At 42.3% G+C, this 22,866-nt stretch overlaps 1 protein-coding gene across 11 annotated transcripts in view; it reads right to left on the bottom strand.

The window, feature by feature from the left end:
• ppfibp2b (PPFIA binding protein 2b) overlaps positions 1 to 22,866 on the bottom strand; it is a 79,851-nt gene that overhangs the window by 54,781 nt on the left and 2,204 nt on the right. For 7 of the 11 annotated variants that reach the window (XM_041838278.2, XM_041838266.1, XM_041838274.1 and 4 more), the window contains exon 2: positions 9,827 to 9,928. In XM_041838278.2, the coding sequence (XP_041694212.1) occupies positions 9,827 to 9,890 (64 nt within the window). In that variant the 5' untranslated portion in view covers positions 9,891 to 9,928. Of the gene's footprint in view, positions 1 to 9,826; positions 9,929 to 13,185; positions 13,263 to 14,058; positions 14,148 to 15,344; positions 15,475 to 16,414; positions 16,432 to 22,866 lie in introns of those variants that run through there. The other 4 variants (XM_041838272.2, XM_041838267.2, XM_041838271.2 and 1 more) reach the window with 4 other exon arrangements.

The raw sequence follows: 22,866 nt of genomic DNA, 5'->3' as shown, positions 1-22,866 counted from the left end.
ATGAGGTAGTTGGGTGGGCTAATTTCAGATGGGCTGTGTACAGGTGCAGTGATCGGTAAGGTGCTCTGACAACTGATGCTTAAAGTTAGTGAGGGAGATAAGAGTCTCCAGCTTCAGAGATTTTTGCAATTCGTTCCAGTCATTGGCAGCAGAGAACTGGAAGGAATGGCGGCCAAAGGAGGTGTTGGCTTTGGGAATGACCAGTGAGATATACCTGCTGGAGCGCAGACTACGGGTGGGTGCTGCTATGGTGACCAATGAGCTAAGATAAGGCGGGGATTTGCCTAGCAGTGATTTATAGATGGCCTGGAGCCAGTGGGTTTGGCGACAAACATGTAGTGAGGACCAGCCAACAAGAGCGTACAGGTCACAGTGGTGGGTAGTGTATGGGGCTTTGGAGACAAAACGGATGGCACTGTGATAGACTACATCCAATTTGCTGAGTAGAGTGTTGGAGGCTATTTTGTAAATGACATCGCCGAAGTCAAGGATCGGTAGGATAGTCAGTTTTACGAGGGCATGTTTGGCAGCATGAGTGAAGGAGGCTTTGTTGCGAAATAGGAAGCCAATTCTAGATTTAACTTTGGATTGGAGATTCTTTATGTGAGTCTGGAAGGAGAGTTTACAGTCTAACCAGACACCTAGGTATTTGTAGTTGTCCACATACTCTAGGTCAGACCCGTCGAGAGTGGTGATTCTAGTCGGGTGGGCGGGTGCCAGCAGCGTTCGATTGAAAAGTATGCATTTAGTTTTACTAGTGTTTAAGAGCAGTTGGAGGCTACTGAAGGAGTGTTGTATGGCATTGAAGCTCGTTTGGAGGTTTGTTAACACAGTGTCCAATGAAGGGCCAGATGTATATAAAATGGTGTCGTCTGCGTAGAGGTGGATCTGAGAGTCACCAGCAGCAAGAGCGACATCATTGATATACACGGAGAAAAGTGTCGGCCCAAGAATTGAACCCTGTGGCACCCCCATAGAGACTGCCATAGGTCCAGACAACAGGCCCTCCGATTTGACACACTGAACTCTATCTGAGAAGTAGTTGGTGAACCAGGCGAGGCAGTCATTTGAGAACTACAGTGGGGAAAAAAAGTATTTAGTCAGCCACCAATTGTGCAAGTTCTCCCACTTAAAAAGCTGAGAGAGGCCTGTAATTTTCATCATAGGTACACGTCAACTATGACAGACAAAATGAGAAAGAAAAATCCAGAAAATCACATTGTAGGATTTTTAATGAATTTATTTGCAAATTATGGTGGAAAATAAGTATTTGGTCAATAACAAAAGTTTCTCAATACTTTGTTATATACCCTTTGTTGGCAATGACACAGGTCAAACGTTTTCTGTAAGTCTTCACAAGGTTTTCACACACTGTTGCTGGTATTTTGGCCCATTCCTCCATGCAGATCTCCTCTAGAGCAGTGATGTTTTGGGGCTGTCGCTGGGCAACATGGACTTTCAACTCCCTCCAAAGATGTTTTATGGGGTTGAGATCTGGAGACTGGCTAGACCACTCCAGGACCTTGAAATGCTTCTTACGAAGCCACTCCTTCGTTGCCCAGGCGGTGTGTTTGGGATCATTGTCATGCTGAACGTTTCATCTTCAATGCTCTTGCTGATGGAAGGAGGTTTTCACTCACTCTCACGATACATGGCCCCATTCATTCTTTCCTTTACACGGATCAGTCGTCCTGGTCCCTTTGAAGAAAAACAGCCCCAAAGCATGATGTTTCCACCCCCATGCTTCACAGTAGGTATGGTGTTCTTTGAATGCAACTCAGCATTCTTTGTCCTCCAAACACGACGAGTTGAGTTTTTACCAAAAAGTTCTATTTTGGTTTCATCTGACCATATGACATTCTCCCAATCCTCTTCTGGATCATCCAAATGCACTCTAGCAAACTTCAGACGGGCCTGGACATGTACTGGCTTAAGCAGGGGGACACGTCTCGCACTGCAGGATTTGAGTCCCTGGCGGCGTAGTGTGTTACTGATGGTAGGCTTTGTTACTTTGGTCCCAGCTCTCTGCAGGTCATTCACTAGGTCCCCCTGTGTGGTTCTGGGATTTTTGCTCACCGTTCTTGTGATCATTTTGACCCCACAGGGTGAGATTTTGCGTGGAGCCCCAGATCGAGGGAGATTATCAGTGGTCTTGTATGTCTTCCATTTCTTAATAATTGCTCCCACAGTTGATTTCTTCAAACCAAGCTGCTTACCTATTGCAGATTCAGTCTTCCCAGCCTGGTGCAGGTCTACAATTTTGTTTCTGGTGTCCTTTGACAGCTCTTTGGTCTTGGCCATAGTGGAGTTTGGAGTGTGACTGTTTGAGGTTGTGGACAGGTGTCTTTTATACTGATAACAAGTTCAAACAGGTGCCATTAATACAGGTAACGAGTGGAGGACAGAGGAGCCTCTTAAAGAAGAAGTTACAGGTCTGTGAGAGCCAGAAATCTTGCTTGTTTGTAGGTGACCAAATACTTATTTTCCACCATAATTTGCAAATAAATTCATTAAAAATCCTACAATGTGATTTTCTGGATTTTTTTTTCTCAATTTGTCTGTCATAGTTGACGTGTACCTATGATGAAAATTACAGGCCTCTCTCATCTTTTGAAGTGGGAGAACTTGCACAATTGGTGGCTGACTAAATACTTTTTTCCTCCACTGTATATGTGATAAAGTGAAAATCGGAGGCTTGCACCCAACCCTAACCCGCTAATATAGAAAATGTGTTGTAGGCTACAGTCACAGACAGCGGAATGATTTTTTCACAGGGGGTGCAGGATTTCTTTCTGCCTGATTTAGATATGTTTCTCCTTATAATTTCTGACATTTTTGTAAGCTATTTGTTACTCAACTTATCTTTAATTAGATACACGCATTTTCTCTTCTGTCATTAGGCTATATGTTACCCTAGAACAGTGTTTCCCAACCCTGGTCCTTGAGTACCCCCAACAGTACACATTTTTATTGTAATGCTGGACAAGCAAACCTGATTCAACTTGTCAACTAATCATCAAGCCCTCAGTGAGCTGAAAGAGGTGCGCCTGTCCAGGGCTAAAATGAAAATGTGTACTGTTGGGGATACTCGAGGACCAGGGTTGGAAAACACTGTCCTAGAAGACTAAATAAACCCTTGTCACCAGAATAATGTCACATATCGATAGAATGAATGCTTCAATCTAGTTAACATCGGTAAAGTTCTCTGTCATCTATGCTTCTTTCGTGGCGCAAAGATGTTTTGGGACCGGGATTAAATTCAATAACTCAACAACAAAACATTTACTGGAAAGATTTTCTGTGCAACATTTCCACATGGCATCAGGTTGACCAGTTGTAAGGAAATAGAAAGCTGTGAAAATGACCCAACATGTTTCTGGTAAGTTTTCAGTTCGGCTTGGTGCATAGCCTATTTTATGTGGTTGAAATACTGTCAGCTTTTATGATGCTGATAAAGATAGCACCACTACAGACGGTATGTAACTGAGCATTCACATTCTCACAAGATGCTGAAAGATAGAAATGATCCTGTTCCCATGTCAAAATGTAGCCTACATTTGGTGTATCATTTTACTGCAAGAAATGCTTAATTCTGCAGGAGTTAATATTAAAGCTATGTGAGAGGTTATAGACCTACTGTCAGTGTCCAGATTTTCCATTTCCATTTAACCCATCTGAACAGCAGCAGCGGTGCGTGGGTAAAATTACTGAGGAAGCCAGAAAAGAAAGCCATTTACAACCTATGTGTTGTGATAATTGCATTGTTTGCTCTATAACCTGTTAGTTCATATGCCTTGCCACCGTGAAATATAGGCCTAAGGCCAAGACAATAAGAAGACAGTGGCAGAATAAATTCAACCACACCTTTGTTTCATCACAAAACCGGAGAGCAACCTTTGTCTGCATATTGCATGTAACAACCAGTAACATGACCTACAGCATGGTCAAGCAAGTTAATGTTTCCGACATTTCCAGACCACTAAACAACTATTGATTTAGAACCAAGGAGAGTTACCGCAAGTCGCAAAGAAAACAGGAGCTCCCTCCACTATTCCAGCACCACTTCAACTTCAACATTTCAGCATCATCAAATCACCTATGCTTAGTCTAATACAGTGACAACTAAAATATATAAAAAAACAATTTAGTCCAATCAACGTAAGCTAAATATTATGTGGCTGTCCATGTTTCTGATTTCTGTGTGTGTGTGTGTGCGTTCGTGCAAGTAGAATATAACATGTTGACTCACCCTACTTGTAGACAAACACCAATGCCATCTTCCTCTCTTTCATGTTGACGAAATGATCTATCACTCTGTCATACAGTGCAGGTTTACATTTTTTGTTGTCTTAGCCTACCTGGCTAAAATGCTTGCTCGCTAGCCTAACTTCCTTTCATGGGCAACGTTAGCTACTTAACATTAGCCTTCTACATCTAGCTACATATTGAACTCTCAGGCCAGGGGCACAATATATAAATTAATGGTTGGATCAGAATCGTCGTTATAATCATTGGCCAGTACAGATAATTAAGTAAAACCACATGTCCAAATCCCTATCTCCATCCATGGCTAATTTAGGAAAGGGCCAATTTTAGCTAGCCACTGGAGGACAACAACGAGATGTAACAATTCAAGTTGTTTCTGTCAATGTATGCGCTCAATGCGATTTGTTAGGAGTGACGCCAAATCCAATCTGTCTTCCCTTGACACTTTTTTTTGGTGTGCCAGGACCATTCACAGTTTAACTCAATGCTGATTGGCTATTATTTTATACTTTTTTATCTAGGGAGGCCAAATGCTCGCTGGCTTCCCTTGCATTCAATGCTACGGGCGGCAACAATGTCATACTCTTTTGGACCAGACAGCATCAGATAGATGGTCTACACATACAGAGACAGAGGGGCGCTGTTTCGCCTGCTCGGGTGCTTTCTCCAGTGAGATACAGTACATTCAGCCTCTTGCGAATTGAAGGAAAATTATGAAATACAGAGAGACGAAAGATAAATTATATTCTGTTTTCTTATTTCTTTCTTGGTAAATTATTTGGGGAAGCCTGGCTTCCCTTGGCATCCATGAATAAACGGCACTGCTGAACAGTAGGCTACAATTCCCTTGACCTGCCATAGGCCTATTTGAAGTCCCCGTCTTGTGACTGTCGAATTTGTATAACGCCTCACAATCATCACACATCACATAGCCGGCACTGCTATGATACTCTTTTACCACTTCACCAAATCTTTCCCAAACGTTCTGGCCCTCCCTTCTCTTTCTCTCCTTTCACAGCTGTTCTCTTATTGAACTCATTGTCCTTTTTGCCTCCGTGGATGACGCTAACTTTTTCTGCCCGTTCCCAAAATCATTTGGCGATTGACGTATAGGCTATTTGGCATGTGTACAGTTAGGCCCTAAAGTTTAGGCTTACACACTAATGCCTGATAGTCTAAAATAATTAAAGAAAAACCTCAAAGTACCCTATAGATATAAATTGCACAATAATGATACATTTATGGACTTTTATAGGTATTATTTTCTCTTTATTCAACCCACCCGCCACCCCCCCGCCCTTCATCCACACAATATTTCATGACCCTAAACCCACCCTAAACCCGCCCGCCTCGTGAATATAACTGCGAGGACTGCGGGTTATGAGTCAACCCACGCATCACTAATACAGCAAGCTAAGTCAAACTCCGTGGTCAATTCCAATGGCTGTCAGAGTAGCATGCCTTTCACTCTCCACAGAGGCTGATTGTAGCATTGAGTTGTCCTGTTGATCCCTTTAGTCACAAACTGGCATGTTGAGCTTCATCCCCCACACTCTAATTAGTTGACCGACTGCATTAAACATGAAACCTTTATTAGTTCAATCATGTTGGCTATAGTTGAGCTTGCTGCAGGGAATGTGACCCTCAGCCCAACCCCTTTCAAAGTCTTGCCCCTAATTTAACAGCCACACACACATACACTTGGATGTGGGCACACGCCCACACATACACACACACACACTACACACACACACACACACTGTTCATGTTTGACTGTGCCTTTCCACCACACTAACACTGCACAGATCCCCCAAATAGGACTCTTAGTGTACTTGCAAGAAAGAGGAAAACACCATTAAAACACACTCATATTTTGAGAGCACATCATAACAGAACAGACTGATCTCATTTCACCTGTAAACAAGCCAAACATCCAATCATGCTCCGTCATTATCCCTGAGGATCTCCAGCAAGGCCCTCAGAAATAACATGGAGGTCTGACATACTGTAAGCCAATGTGGGATCCTCATTTGAATGCTATCTCTCTCACATATCATATTCAATCTTGGCATTTCCATACAGTTGTCTGTAGGTTAGAGTGTGTTCCGCTTGTTGGAATGAAAGGCATTAGCTGGAGATTTCCATCCACACTATGAATAATGTTTTTAAATATCTAATTAAAGCTCTCTCTGCCTGCTGGGTATCTTCAGTATGAGAAGAGATGCCCTGTCCTCCATGTCTCTGAACATCAAAGATTATACAGTATAAACATATCATGGTCCTCTCCAGCTCAGTTGGTAGAGCATGGCGCTTGCAACGCCACGACTGTGGATTCGATTCCCGCTGGGACCACCCATACGAAAATGTATGCACACATGAATGTGAGTCGCTTTGGATAATCTCTCTTTCATTACTTAATAGTTTCGACCCACTTTCATGTTGCCGAATATGTTTAAACTCATAGCTTAAAAGGGCAGTGCAGTCAAAAAATGATATTTCCAAACTATGAGGTCGAAATAAAAGTCTGAAATTGTGAAAATGATGATAATGCCCTTTTTGGATAAAAGCGTCTGCTAAATGGCATATATTATCACATTATCACAGTGTGTATCATGTTAATGATTTTTCTGACCCTGCGGCTTGATCAGGAAATAGTCCTGTGTGTCTAGTATTCTGTTCACGGGGACTTGAGAATAAACTCTATTTTCTTACCCCTCAGAACGTAGGCTAATGTAGCCTACATGTTATAGAAATGATGTATAAATGGGAAAAATAACATTTTGCTACTATTTACTAAATTGTTATATTAATTACAATATTTACAAAAACGAGTAAATGTAATAACCTAATCTAATCTGATGTTTAGAATTGTACTTAAAAGTAAGAGTTCAAGAGATGGAGTTCAATGGAAATGGAAATGCATTCTGTCTAACGTGTTACAAACCCATCTTAGTTCAAGTCCATGGAGTCTATAGTAAACAGTCTGATGATGACAGGGGGAACTGTCCAGGCCCCCAGTGACCTGTCTGGAGCGTGAAGTCACGAGCTCTGCTGGTCTACTACTGTGTAACAACCTAGCGGTGCCGAAAGCTCTGGTCAGCCCTTGAAAGCCTACGTAAATTACCATCGTCAGAATGGCCCAAAAGTTTTGGGCTCTAAAATTAGTTTATTATGATCAAGTTTGATCCCCACTGTGAATTATTTTCAAGTTCGCTACAAATCGAGATATTTAATTAAATAGTGATTTATTCTGACTACTACATTTGTCATCACACAGGACCAAATGCTGACACAGACCAATCACCGGCCGGTAGGCTACGAGGAAGGAGGCTCTCTCAGGCAGGATAAAAACTACTACATCGACCATGATCCTTAGCAATTTTTTTGTACCATTCAGCCCTATTCAGCAATATGACCCACTTCAAATTCAAATACTTCCGTCTTCATGCGCCATGGGGAGTTTTCCATAGGAATACGTGGATGACGTCAGCGCTATCACTATGTACTGGTTTTAATGTCTATGGAACTGTCACAGCACAGGAGGTTGGTGGCACCTTAATTAGGAAGGACGGGCTTGTGGAAATGGCTGGAAAAGATAAAGTGGAATGGTATCAAATACATCAAACACACGATTTCCATGTGTTTGATCCCATTCCATTTGCTCCGTTCCGGCTATTATTATGAGCCGTAATCCCCTCAGTAGCCTCCTGTGTGTCACAGGCAGGGCTGATCTGATGTTTTATTCAGGACCTCATTTCTTTACAGGGTAGCTGTCACGATCGTTGACACATGATGAAGCGGACCAAGGCGCAGCGTTGAAGGTGAACATATTATTTATTTAGAATGATCACACGATCAAAACAACAACGATAACGTGACGTCTACGGTATAACACAAACCAAATCAGAACAAGATCCCACAAAGAATAGCTGAAAACAGCCTACCTAAGTATGGCTCCCAATCAGAGACAACGAGCAACAGCTGCCTCTGATTGGGAACCACCCTGACCAACATAGATCTATATGATCTAGAACAAAACCCAAAACATAGAAAACACAACATAGAAGCTACCCTGAGAAACTAAACATAGAAAATCCACACCCTGGCTCAACATTTCAGAGTCCCCAGAGCCAGGGCGTGACAGTACCCCCAAAGGCGCGGACTCCGACCGCGCCAACAGAACACCACAGGGGAGGGACCGGGTGGGCACTCCGCCTTGGCGGCGGATCCGGCTCTGGGCATGATCCCCACTCCCTCTCTAACCCCCCACAGTACCCCTGGTCCGGTCTGGCCCTGCTGGCCGGAGCTGGACTGACCACTGGTGGAGCGGATTGCTCTAGCTCCGACGTGAAGCATCTGACCGGTGCCGGACCAGCCACCGGTGGAACAGGCACGGGCCGTGCCGGACTGACGACGCACACCACTGGCTTGGTGTGGGGAGCAGGAGCGGGCCGAGCCGGGCTGTCGAAGCGCACCCCTGACTTGGTGCGGGGAACAGGCACGGGCCGCGCCGGGCTGATGAAACGCACCACTGACTTGGTGCGAGTGGCAGGAACAGGCCGGACCGTACTGGGAACACACACCACTGGCCCTACGTGGGGATCAGGAACAGGCCGGACCGGACTGGCAACACACGCCAGTACCTCTCGCCGTGCCTCTACAACCTCCTTCCCCCTGGTGACCAGTGACTCCCGTAACCTGGCGTCCTCCTGCTGCCCCGTCGTCCACGGCGTTAGCCCCCCCCCTAAAAAATTTATGGGCTTCACTCCTACCCGTGGCCAAGGCCTCCATCCCTCTTGCCAGACTCGCACTCATCTCCTCCCACGTCCATCCTCTCTCCTCGTCACGCTGCTTGATCCAGTCAAGGTGGGATCTTCTGTCACGATCGTTGACACATGATGAAGCGGACCAAGGCGCAGCGTTGAAGGTGAACATATTATTTATTTAGAATGATCACACGATCAAAACAACAACGATAACGTGACGTCTACGGTATAACACAAACCAAATCAGAACAAGATCCCACAAAGAATAGCTGAAAACAGCCTACCTAAGTATGGCTCCCAATCAGAGACAACGAGCAACAGCTGCCTCTGATTGGGAACCACCCTGACCAACATAGATCTATATGATCTAGAACAAAACCCAAAACATAGAAAACACAACATAGAAGCTACCCCGAGAAACTAAACATAGAAAATCCACACCCTGGCTCAACATTTCAGAGTCCCCAGAGCCAGGGCGTGACAGTAGCCTTGCTTAGCCTGCTCCGTTTCTCAACTTTTACCTGTGGCAGTGACACAGTCTGTTTCAAGCACACACATGCCAGCAGTTAAACCAGTTTGATATACAGTACCAATCACTGTGTACAAAGACGGTATAATGAGGCAAGGACCTTTCTTTCAAAAGAAGTGAACTAGTTTCTCAAGTTGGTTTTGTATTCCAAATTGATCTCAGTGCTGTGTGAAAATACACAAATCTTTTCAATGGTGAATCAAAAAAAGCATAATAAACTGTGGGAGAATAGATGTAATAGGAAGAGACAATGAATCACTTTTACCTGCAATGATGTCATCCATTTGCTCCAAGGCCGCCTCCAACATGTGACTTGCATCTGAGGCCATGGCGACAGACTACTGCATCAGCCTCTATGCTTGGTGTCCTGGAGGGAAATACAAACCTTGTTTCATTTTAAGAAAGAGGAATTCTAAATCTAATATAATTTAGCTTTGAACACTTTGTACAGTAAACATCAGTTAGAAAATAAATGTCATATGGTACAAATTACCCCCCCGATGACTGTACAGCGGAGGACCCCTGTTCTAATGAGGCCTCCGAGCCACCCAGCAGGATCTCCTCCCTCTGTCATCCTGCCTTTCAGCCATCAGCATCTACCCTCTTAAACAGAGAGAACAGCACGTCCCCTGTCCAACCCCCCAGGTTACGGGATCTAAACACACTGTGAATGTCTTCCTTCTTTCAGCTGTTGATAGAGCTGACGGTTGGTGGGGTTGGGGTATATCTCCATTCCACACAACCATCGCTGAGTTGGGAGGCATTCACAAGGACCCAGGTCTGTTTTCATTACGGCTCAAAAGGGATCAGAGTGAGGCGTGACTGATAATTTGATTGCTGTGCCAAAAAATACATGTCTCACACATCAACCTATGATGAGTTCCAATGACCAAAGTCAATAAAAGCATCTCGAACAGAGCTTTGACTGCTTAACTCTTTCATTCCCACCAACTAACTCCGTACTATCTATCATATGACAGAATGGAAACATAGCTATTCAAGTAATCTTCTCTGGAAAAATAATTAGATGTGACCATTGACTGTGATGCGTTGAGGACATGGCGACACACAGGCTTAGGCCTCCGTGACAAAAGGCAACTGTAGACGTCGGACAGGCAGGCAGGCAGCGCTTTGAAAGGAGCCAGGCGTCAACAGTGTTCATTATGTGGCTTTTCAGATTTAGCTGGACACGGCTGAGGGTGATGGCTCCATTCATTCAGAGCCTCTGTAGTACTGACAGCTTCTCTGTGTAACAGCAGCACAGTGGGCAGCAGACACTGGTATTCTAATAACTGGCCGGATCATACAAACCTAATTAAAGCCTGCAGATAAAGGCCATGAAGAGATCAGGGTACTGCAGAGCACTAATGGACAGGCCAAAGAGAATAATAGTCTAATGTCTGCTTCTGTGCAATCTAATGTAGCTATGTCTTGAAGACACGATCTTGGTAGAGCTATTGCCCTGCATTAGGATACCATTGTTGGAGTGTATCAAGTTCATTAGAACAAACTGTAACAAAATAACAGTGAAGTGGCAAAGAAATTAGAGCTTCATTATGATAACATTAGAACATAAGATATGCTATCTGTAATAAACCTATGATTTCCAGATATTCATAATCATAGTGAAACTATCTACTACTTGGCGAAAACCAAACACTGCATTTCACAGTAAGAACATCATACCAAAGGTCAAGCATGGTGGTGGTAGTATGGTTTGGGGATGCTTTGCTGCCTCAGGACCTGGACGACTTGCCTTAATAGAAGGAACCATGAATTCTGCTCTGTATCAGAGAATTCTACAAGAGAATGTCAGACCATCCGTCTGTGAGCTGAAGCTGAAGCGCAGCTGGGTCATGCAGCAAGACAATGATCCAAAACACACAATCAAGTCTACATGAAAATTGCTAAAAAGCAACAAATTGGAAGTTTTGGAATGGCCTGGTCAAAGTCCAGACCTAATTCCAATTGAGATGTTGTGGCAGGACTTGAAACGAGCAGTTCATGCTTGAAAACCCACACGTCACTGAGTTAAAGCAGTTCTGCATGGAAGAGTGGGCCAAAATTCCTCCACAGCGACGTGAGAGACTGATCAACAACTACAGGAAGCATTTGGTTGGAGTCATTGCAGCTAAAGGTGGCACAACCAGTTATTGAGTGTAAGGGGGAAATTACTTTTTCACACAGGGGAATTGGGTGTTGCATAACTTTGTTTAGGAAATAAATGAAATAAATATGTAATTGTTGTGTTATTTGTTCACATATGTTCCCTTTATCTAATATTAGGTTTTGGTTGAAGATCTGATAACATTCAGTATCACAAATATGCAAAAGTAGAGAAAATTAGAAAGGGGGCAAATACTTTTTCATAGCACTGTATTTCTCATTATTACTCATAGTTTCTGTAGAAACAGAACACCTTATTCTCACAGTTTCCCAGAAAAACAACTGCCAGCAAAACAAATGTGATCACCCTGTTGTTGCAGGAAATGTCCTGCACAGCTGAAATGCAAACATGCAGTGTATTTGAGGTTGAATTAAAAAGGCTTCTAAAGTTTGTAATTTCCATTTTAAAATTCCAGTTGTGAGAAACTGGTCAAATTAAGATCCTGCATCTGCACACATCCTGTCATGACAGCAGTTTGTTATAAGAACTACATTTTCTGCCAGGTCTTAATGATTTCTTGCTGTGCAAAGCATTGAGGTTGTACTTGGCAGTCACAAATATGACTAATATATAACCCAGCAAACAGACCCATCAATAACCTTACAGCACCTAAAGCCTTCTATTTAATTTAGCCCCAGTGCCACTAGTCAGCTATCACAGGCATTCTTCCCACAGAGAAGAGGAGTAGGCTGAGCCTGTTTGAAGAGGATAACATTAGCCAGCAGTGCTCAGGCTGTCCCTCTGTCTTCCCATTTCATCTGCTGCCCCTGACAGTGCAGTCTAGCAGTCTCTCACAATAATGTTCCATGGGTCAGCACCTTTCTCCGCCGCAAGGTGTATTTTCAATTCAAACACCTGGGCCTGCTCCTCACTGGATAAGCCATCGACTCGACAGAGAGTGAAATCCAGCTCGGTGCCGTCAAAGCACATTTCTGTCAAAAACTCAACACCTCAGCAATAGCCAACTTTGACAATGCAGAAAACAGCAGGTTTAGAACAATGTGTAGCTGTCTAGAAAAGACATAAAGAACTTTTACACTACTCCAAAGACCACATCAAATGCTACATAACCTGGAGGTTCCATGCTGAGCCAAATTGAGCTGCCGGGGCATTTATGTGGTGTGGCCAAAAACTCAGAAGGGTAAAACAACAAACCCCGTAAACAAACGGAATCCGAGCTGGTTTGGATAATCATAGATTACCTTAACAAACACAACCCCATTGAACTTCTCTGAGGTCAAGTAACATCTGTAGCCTAAATATAATCATATCCGTGTTATGCTGTTGAAATTATTAAATCTAGGCAACAAAAAAAAAAGATTTACAAGAATACGATATGAAGATTAAATCATCCCTTGCCGCTGTCTTTAAAAATGTGTGAACTGTAACACTATATAACTTCCTCAAATCTTAAGACGTTCTTGGTCTGTACAAACAAATATACAAATCCACTGCACCTGTGTATAGTCCGTACAGTGCCAAACCGCTGTGTCTGCTAGGTCATTCCAGCCCTATTCTGTCCTGCTGCTCATTCAGTGACATGCATAAGTGCATTTCTGAGCCACCCACAGTTTGGAGAATCACCAAGCAGCCGAGTGCTTCTGCTGCTATCAGTAAAATGATTAGTGACATCAGAAAACATCACATGCCGAACAGTGTCCTAAGTACATTACAGACATCCAGCTCTGTATCTGGTTTCTGCACATCATCCATTTGGAGAACTTTGATAAGCACTGCATGGGACCTGCTTAAAAAGGGAGAGAACTTTTCTCTAAGGGCCTAAATTATTCTAAACATTCCTACAAGGGAGAAGGTCTGAACCTCTAAACAGTGCTTTGCAATTTCCATGCCTTTACTTTATAATCCTGAAAAAATTAATGCCAGATTATTTCCAGTTGATTTTCCCTCCAGTCCTATCAAAGCACTATAAAAAGCAGCATCGTTAAGCTCCCAGCTTGATAAAAAGAAGCAGCATTTAATACTGGTCAGATCCTCATGGCCCTCTCTCTGTCCCCTGCCAGGGACTTTATGCTGTTGTAATTAGAGTGTTATTACGTTCCTTCATGCTGGCCAGGAAATAGCTGATTCTGGCTGAGCACTTGGGACTGGAGAGATGCTCTATCTCAGCCAGCGCTATCAGCACCATGTCAGGTCTAACGTACTGCTGCCATTCAAAAGTCTCTGGGAGATTACAACAACAACAACATATGACGCCTGTAAGATTGACAACACAGTCATTAATAAGTGTATTAACACAGTGATAATAAAGTTTGATCATTATCACTATCAAAATGTCAGGAGGGTTTTTAATTTATTAAAATGTTGTTTACCTGCTACATACAGTACTGCCGTCAATGGAACACAGGCCTAATGATTAACAAGAGAGTATGCACCTCAATGCAAAGTCCAACCGAGAAAAGACAAATACTTGTATGAGCAGGTGGGCTCAGTGCCCACTCAAGACCTCTGTCTGAGTCTTTGATAAAAGTCTGACACATCAAGATTGATGTAATAAAGATCATTTCTATGGAAATATATTTCTGGACGTTGTGTAGATGACAAATACTTTTTATCAGAACATATGATATCAACTGTGGTCCCTTGCAGTTAGGACATAGAATAATGAACGGTGAGCTTTGTTTGAGCCAGACAGTCACAGTAGTAACACTGGGAGGAAGATCTAGTTCCTGTTTTTGTCCAGGTCATCCCGGCCTGCAGTCCTTATGCTCTGCTGAAGACTGACACACTGAGCGCTGCTGGGTAGAGTTACAGTACAGCCATCAGCGGTGTCCCATTCTTTCACAGGGACAAGAAAAGTCCCACATCCACCAGACCAGAGGATGGCTTGTCTGTGTGTAAGGAAAATGGCCACAGTGTTCAAAGGTTCAAATAAGACTGGCAAAACACTGCAAAAAGGAAGTGCATTTGATTGCCATTTTAACATAATTCCTGAATGTTTGTTTAAGGAGGTCATCAAGGCTTTAACGTTTTGGGGGTGAAACTTTTCTGATTAATTCACATGACTGAAAATCTAGTGTTTATCACTAGTTACCAGAGGAAGACAGAAATTCCACTTCTATCTGTAGGAGAAACTCTCAGGCCTTCTGACACTAATGGCTGGGCCTAAGAAGTGGTCCTTCTACTTTGAACAATTAGTCTGGTGGGAAATGTGAACAGAAATGCCAGAGCATGTGAAACTGCACTTTTGTGAAGTGTGGTGAAGCACAGAGGTGTGTGAGTTTACTGTTTTCCCTCATTGACTCGGGCCTGTTTGGATTAGCAGAGCAAACTGCTGCTGAAGCCCAGAGAGAGAGAGAGAGAGAGAGCTCCAGAGGCCTGGCTGTCACAAACACAAATATAAGGGGTTGAGCAGGAAATACCCAAGAATTTCAACCAAGAAGGCAGAAGAGATGAACAGACATATGGATGGGGATTTTCCCTACTCTGACCTTTACTCAAATAGACCCTTGTATGCTAACTAATGCTTACAGAAAATTAAGTAATCTTCATCCTTTAAAATGTGTGAATATATCATCTAGAACATTAGAACAAGTCTTCACACATTATGAAATGCTAACAATTCACACATCACAAATTGAAAGAAGGCAGAAAATACCTGATATATGGAACTTTGCACGCCAACAGAAACATGCATCCACTTAGCAGATTTATTCCAAGCCATGAGTATTTAACGATCAAATCTCTCTAACAGCACCCTACAGAAACTCTACTTATGGGAGTCTGGCTGATGATTACAACATTCATCAACCAATAACTAACCAACCAAATAACTAAGCCCTCAGTTGACAGATTTGTTTTCAACACGTGGGAAACCCTGCTGTAACCTTGGGTTTGGTTTGCTTTACTTAGTCAGCCCTATATTAAGCCCATCCACCTCCCCTTGCTGGCGAAGCTTCGTTAGCTCTCCAAAATGTCAACATCAGGCGGCCCGAGTGTAATCACCCTGGCAGTGGATGTTACGTGGCCCTGTCATACTCATATCAGCAATCAAGCCCAATCATAACTGAGAGCATGTCAAGCAAACATGAGATCACAGCGCCTCACAACTGCATTGCTCCATTCAGTGGCGGATAAAGGCTTCCAACTTTATAAAATAAAAGTCAAGAAAACACAGTAGTCATAAGCACTACCTTATTATTACCATACATGTAAGAGGCCCTTGGAGAGAATGTGTGGACTAGTGTAAACATGCATGTTTGAGGTTTTACGTTTGAGGTTTAACTAGCTCAGGAAAGCAGGAAAACATTTTAAATCACAGGGTTTGCTTACAATTGCCTGCAGATAAAGTGGACATTTACTTTATGATCACACTAAACATCCTATTTTTTCTACAAAAAAAAAACAAACATATTTTTGATGTGTTTGAAACTGAAGACGTTTTTTTTCTTCAAATCTCTCTCACCAACCTTCTGCCAACACGTAGCTAGAGGCTAGTAAAGCCAAAGGGATGCACAACATTTTCCACACCATTATTTAGACATGTAGAACTGTACAGTAGTTAACCCTGAGGCAGTGAAACCAACATGCACAAAGGCCAATGTCAGCAGTAGTAGGCAGACCAACAGAGCCATCATGTCAACACAGCTTAATATACAGTATAAGCATCAAAGCCAGAGCCCCACTGACAGCTCCAACATCCTTTCAGGGCCTCATTCTGCCACTTACATGTGTTCATGTGCTAGTTGACAAGATGACACATTGGAGGGGTCTAGCTGCCTGCAGGCCTTTTGTTCATACAGCCTTCCATTTCAGCTGGGCGCTTGAGAGGTAGCCATCTAAACAGAAGTGGACTCGACTCGTGTCTGTGGCACTGGGCACCTGCGTGAGAAAGGTGATCTGTTGCATAATAGACAAGGTTTCATTGTAACAGTGTTGGCAGGGGGCCTAACACATAGCATTGACAGATGACGAGTTTGTGTGTGCTGTGCTTCTGCCTTGGAACCGTGTTGGAACCACCAAGAAATCTACAGCAGCTCATTCAAAATGGCTGGTAGACCAGACTCCTACAGTATTTGCAGTACATGACTCCTGATGCACAGGACAGAGTAAGGTTACATGGTGTCAACATCTTAACCCACAAGCCAGCTCAACCAGAACAAACCCAGTTCAAATGACAGGATAACGTTATAGTCACACTATGCAAAGTGTGTCTCATAACCAATGGGCAACACGTGCTCAGACCACTGGACTGACAGATGAAATCAGCACATCCAATGTGGGGCCATTGTTGGAGTGAGATACTTCGCTTTCAAACTCATACCGTTGGTGCATGCATGCATAGTACTGTATAGGTAAGGAATCAAACAAACTTCAACAGTCTATCATTGCATCGGTATGGAGGGTATTCTATGGAAGACAAGTATGAAGTCATATCAGTAGCTGTAGTGGGGTTAGGACAGGACAGATGACCCGGACCCGGTTGACTTTCTGCCAGCTTACCGGGCCGATCATCGCTCCGCTCACCTGGCAGCTGTAACGCGAGGGAGTGCAGGTTGCAGGAGCAGAGAAATGTCATCCACGAGCAGGTGCACTCCAATATGTCACAAACATCAGACAAAAGGCCAGGAAGAAACTCAACTCTGGAAATTCCAGCCAATAAGGACTGTCCACAACATGACCTTCCCTCTCTTGGCTCAGTTGGCTCATCAAATCCATCATACTTTGTTTGTTCAAAAAAAAAAATTATTCCAATCCTTTTACCAGGTTCTGTAGGCCTATTTCTTACAACATGGTAGTGTCTGTCATCATCCTGTAACACTAAGCACATATTTCACCTGAGTTACCTTTTACAACAGTGGGCTAAATCAGGGTCACATACTGTTTCTCAAAATTGAATACATAAGTATTTACCTCACACACGGTTATGGGCTTAAAAAAAAGAAGACACCTTTACCATGTCAAATATAGAGTTGAAATATATTCAATTTTGAGTTTGCATCCCAATATTATACTTTATATACAGTACCAGTCAAAAGTTTGGACATACCTACTAATTTAAGTGTTTTTCTTTATTTCTACATTGTAGAATAATAGTGAAGACATCAAAACTATGAAACAACACATATGGAATCATGTAATAAACCAAAAGAGTGTTAAACAAATCAAAATATATTTTATATTTGAGATTCTTCAAAGTAGCCACCCTTTGCCTTGATGACAGCTTTGCACACTCTTGGCATTCTCTCAACCAGCTTCATGAGGAATGCTTTTCCAACAGTCTTGAAGGAGTTCCCACATATGCTGAGCACTTGTTGGCTGCTTTTCCTTCACTCTGAGGTCCAACTCATCCCAAACCATCTCAATTGGGTTGAGGTCGGGTGATTGTGGAGGCCAGGTCATCTGATGCAGCACTCCATCACTCTCCTTCTTGGTCAAATAGCCCTTACACAGCCTGGAGGTGTGTTGGGTCATTGTCCTGTTGAAAAACAAATGATAGTCCTACTAAGCACAAACCAGATGGGATGGCGTATCGCTGCAGAATGCTGTGGTAGCCATGCTGGTTAAGTGTGCCTTGAATTCTAAATAAATCACTGACAGTGTCAATAGCAAAGCACCCCCACACCATCACACCTCCTCCTCCATGCTTCACGGTGGGAACCACACATGCAGAGATCATCCGTTCACCTACTCTGCGTCCTACAAAGACACGGCGGTTGGAACCAAAAACCTCAAATTTTGACTCATCAGACCAAAGGACAGATTTCCACATGTTTAATGTCCATTGCTCGTGTTTCTTAGCCCAAGCAAGTCTCTTTTTCTTATTGGTGTCCTTTAGTAGTGGTTTCTTTGTAGCAATTCGACCATGAAGGCCTGATTCACGCAGTCTCCTCTGAACAGTTGATGTTGAGATGTGTCTGTTACTTGAACTCTGTGAAGCATTTATTTGGGCTGCAATTTCTGAGGCTGGTAACTTGAATGAACTTATCCTCTGCAGCAGAGGGTCTTCCTTTCCTGTAGCGGTCCTCATGAGAGCCAGTTTCGTCCTAGCTCTTGATGTTTTCTGCGACTGCACTTAATGAAACTTTCAAAGTTCTTGAAATGTTCCGGATTGACTGACCTTCATGTCTTAAAGTAATCATGGAGTGTCGTTTCTCTTTGCTTATTTGAGTTGTTCTTGCCATTATATGGACTTGGTCTTTTACCAAATAGGGCTAGCCCCCCCCATTAAGAAGGAAAGAACACCTGTTCATTTAAATGCATTCCAGGTGACTACCTCATGAAGCTGGTTGAGAGAATGCCAAGAGTGTGCAAAGCTGTCATCAAGGCAAAGTTTGGCTACTTTGAAGAATCTCAAATATAAAATATATTTTGATTTGTTTAACACTTTTTTGGTTACTACATGATTCCATATGTGTTATTTCATAGTTTTGATGTCTTCACTATTATTCTACAATGTAGGAAATAGTAAAAATAAAGAAAAACCCTGGAATGAGTAGGTGTGTCCAAACTTTTGACTGGTACTGTACATCACAGAAGACTGAAATATAACAAAACCGTTTGACATAGAAACACCGGATTTTCGGCTGGTTTTTATTCCACCCATGAGGCCACTAGGTCATTTGACTTCAGGAAAGGGCTACGTCTGTTAACAGAATGTAGTTACAGTGTTGTGCCATCCTTTAATATCTGTAGAAGAACCATCTAGTGAGATAGAGACTCTATATCCTTGACATAGATAAATGGGCCAAGACAAACACAGAACTAAGTGCAGTGTTTTCAAATCCAAATGTTTTAACAGCTCATCGCTCAGGCAGAACCCCCATCTGAGCTGGGAGTGAAGCACTAGTTGTTTTAGGGATCATATTCCTAGAGAACACAGGGATACCTGATTAGCTCAGGAACTCCAACTGTAACTGGAAAACAACCAACCTGCATGAAAAAACGTCAAACTATGTCCCACAGTATTTTTTCCCTCCTGCAATCACTCACCACTCAATACTTCCCTGCTCTGCTGAAGGCTTTAGCTTGATTTGCCTTGACTGGTGATGGTCATATAACTCTGTCAGATTAAAACAATGTTCACTTCAACCTCTCTTTTTCGCTTCCGGCTAACTCTGGGCTGCCTGTTTACCATGGAACTTTAAATATTTTGTCAAGCAGGGAGAGAGTAAATGTCCTGGCCTGGTAGAGGTCACTCACCTTTGTCTGATGAACTCTCATCACAGTTAGGGGGAAAGCACACAGGTTGAAGAATGTCACTGGTGGACCCCAGGATCAATAACTTAGGGTTAGGGTTAGGGTTGTTATTAAAAAGATTAGACATTTCAGCATAGGACTCAGGTTTACTTGTAACTAAAGCATGGATGTCCAACGATTTCCATACAGAACATATCCAAGCAATTCATAGCAGTCCAAATGCCATGAAACATAAAATCCTACAGAAATAAAACAGCATTTACAGTCATCCTGAGGGGGAAGTTGCTAAACAATTGCAATATCTGTTTATGCATTTGGCCTGGGTCCTGGGAGGGTATGTCATCTCAAAGACATACAATCGCATACTGTTTCACATGGAGCTGGGGAGCGGCACAAAGCAGAGCTGAGGACAAATAATGGGCTTTATCCATCTGAGCACATGATCCTCAGAGCACAGCCCCGCTGACTGCTGCCCAACACACTCATTACCAAGGGAAATTTACACTCAGGAGCTGTGGGACTATCAATGTGTTGTCTTGACTTTCTACACATATATTAAATGGCCAATCTGCAGTTGCTACCTCCATTTTTGGACTTATAAATTAATGATGTGTACCCAATGATTCTTGAAGAATAACTGCCTCATGAGCTTAGTTCAACAGTCGTACCCCATCAGAACCCACAATATAAACTTGTTTTACTTTAATGTAAACAAAGTAAATGTAAACAAACACTATATAGCCTCAAAACATGGTTAAAACTATAATTGTGATGTCATGGATGACCAGTCCTTGCATCCATAGCTCTGTCTATGAATTTGAGAGTGGCTCCATTTCTCTAGCCCCATCCCTCAGCTTTGTAGCGAAACAGTGCTTTGTTATTGTTTCAACTGTTGATTGCCGCTTTAAGTGTGTTTTTTTATATGTAATAACACAGCAGATCCCTATCACTAGCTTTTGTTTCTTTATCTCCACCACCTCAAAACAGAAGTGTCCAGCACCATACATAGGCTACCAGAGGTCTGTCCAAGAGTATCAGTCATTGACTGAACTCTGGTAGAACATTCCTTAAAGGAGATCTAAGCAGAGCAGCAACAGCTGCTTTTCTTTGCTAGAAGTAGGAAAATTATATATAATAAATTGATTATGTGGTGCTAAATCAACTAGAGCCCGACTGATGTATCGGTTCACCGATATTGGCCTTTTAACTCCATATCGGTCGATAACCGATATTCAATAAATAGGATGAAAAAAGGGAATCTCATGCTTATCTGAACACTTGTGGCCATTCTCATGGTGTGTCATTATTGTCACCATGTATGAAATCAACATCTGAAGCATAGTTATTGGACAATTGCTCTTTTGGATGGCAATTTATGAGAACTCAGTGTGGAAAAATGACACTTTTTAATTTCCCTGCGTTACAACAGTATATCGGCAGATACATCGGTATTGGTACGTTTTGCCCTCCCAAAAAAATCGGAATCCGTATCGGTTGGCCTCTAAAATCAACACCAGAAATCCTCTTCCCTGTGATTTTTCAAGCCCTCCTGGGAGTAGTAAGCTTTCTCCTCTCTCTGACATCCAGTATCTGACTGAGGATTACCTCCTGTAGACGACTCACAGAGCCATAGCCGTGTGAGTTGACAGAATAATAATCCAAACCTAGGACTGGAAGGAGGACTAGTCCTGTTGGTATTAAACACACTGTTTGATCCTCAGAGTATAGTGCCCTGATCTGCTACTATGGTTATGTATTTTCTTCCTCATTCTGTGACTTAGTGCAGGACATAAGCTTATACTGTAAATGCAAACTCCTCTTTGAACATTGCTCGTATGTTGGAAAGAATTTGTACTTCCTCACATTCATTTTAACTCCAAATAGAAAAAAATAATTATTCACTGTACAATTGTAAGGCAACCAGCTGCAACAGGCTGGTGAGTTTGCTCAACATTTGGTCATATACTGTAGCTGAATCAACATATATTCTCAAGTTGAATTGTATGGTCTCTCAACTTTGAATTTAAGGTTAAGTGAACATACAATTCAACTTGAGAATTTATTCTACCTTATTTGCATATTTCTTAGTGTAACATTAATCTCTTTATGACAATACATTACATAAATCAAAAGGCCTTTCTTTGAGGGCCTAGTTACACCCTAACGCAGTGGTCTGAAACTCTTGGTTTACAGGCCACATCAAGCCTGCAAGTCACATTATGCTGGCTTGCAAAGTGATGTGTAATTCCTATTGGAATCCAGCCAGAGTGACGATATCCAACAATTGAAACTTTTAATCACCCACAACCTACATTGAGAATGACTGCCAGGGTAGGGAATATTGATTATTGAGACTACCTAAATCATATCAACTGGAACAGCTATCTCAGTAACAGGTGCAAAAAGTCCAACTACAAACAAATTGGATTAGTTTAGAAAAATGTATGTTATTTATGTTTGTGTAGCATAAGATTAATAAACCAATCAATGTACAAGCAAAAACACAGGTATTTAAGCAAACAATTCTGAAAACCATCCTGCAATAGAGCACCCTGGGAAATATGATAATGATGGGGGTGGTTTTTAGTGGTTTTGAGCAAACATTAATTTGTAATTTTACTTAACAAGCTTTTTCAAATTCAGCTCACATTAGCGAAAATTCTTGTCCTTTTGAAGTCCATTCAACTCACAGAATAACACTGATTAAACAATTGGTTAAGTAGCTTCTTTTTTTTTTCTTTCTTTTTTTACAGTGCAGGGTTTCACAATCAAATAAGTTATTGATGAATCAAGGTATCTTCAAATCAAATCAAATGTTATTTGTCACATGCGCCGAATACAACAGGTGTAGACCTTACCATGAAAAGCTTACTTACAAGTCCTTAACCAACAATGTAGTTTAAAAAAATAGAGTTAAGAAAATAGATTAAGAATGTAACAGGCACCCTCTCTCTGAGATATCAACAGCACTGTGAATGATA

The sequence above is a fragment of the Coregonus clupeaformis genome, chromosome 6, assembly GCF_020615455.1.
Source record: "Coregonus clupeaformis isolate EN_2021a chromosome 6, ASM2061545v1, whole genome shotgun sequence".
In the NCBI taxonomy this organism is placed as follows: domain Eukaryota; kingdom Metazoa; phylum Chordata; class Actinopteri; order Salmoniformes; family Salmonidae; genus Coregonus; species Coregonus clupeaformis.
This window is presented reverse-complemented; position numbering and strand designations above follow the sequence as displayed.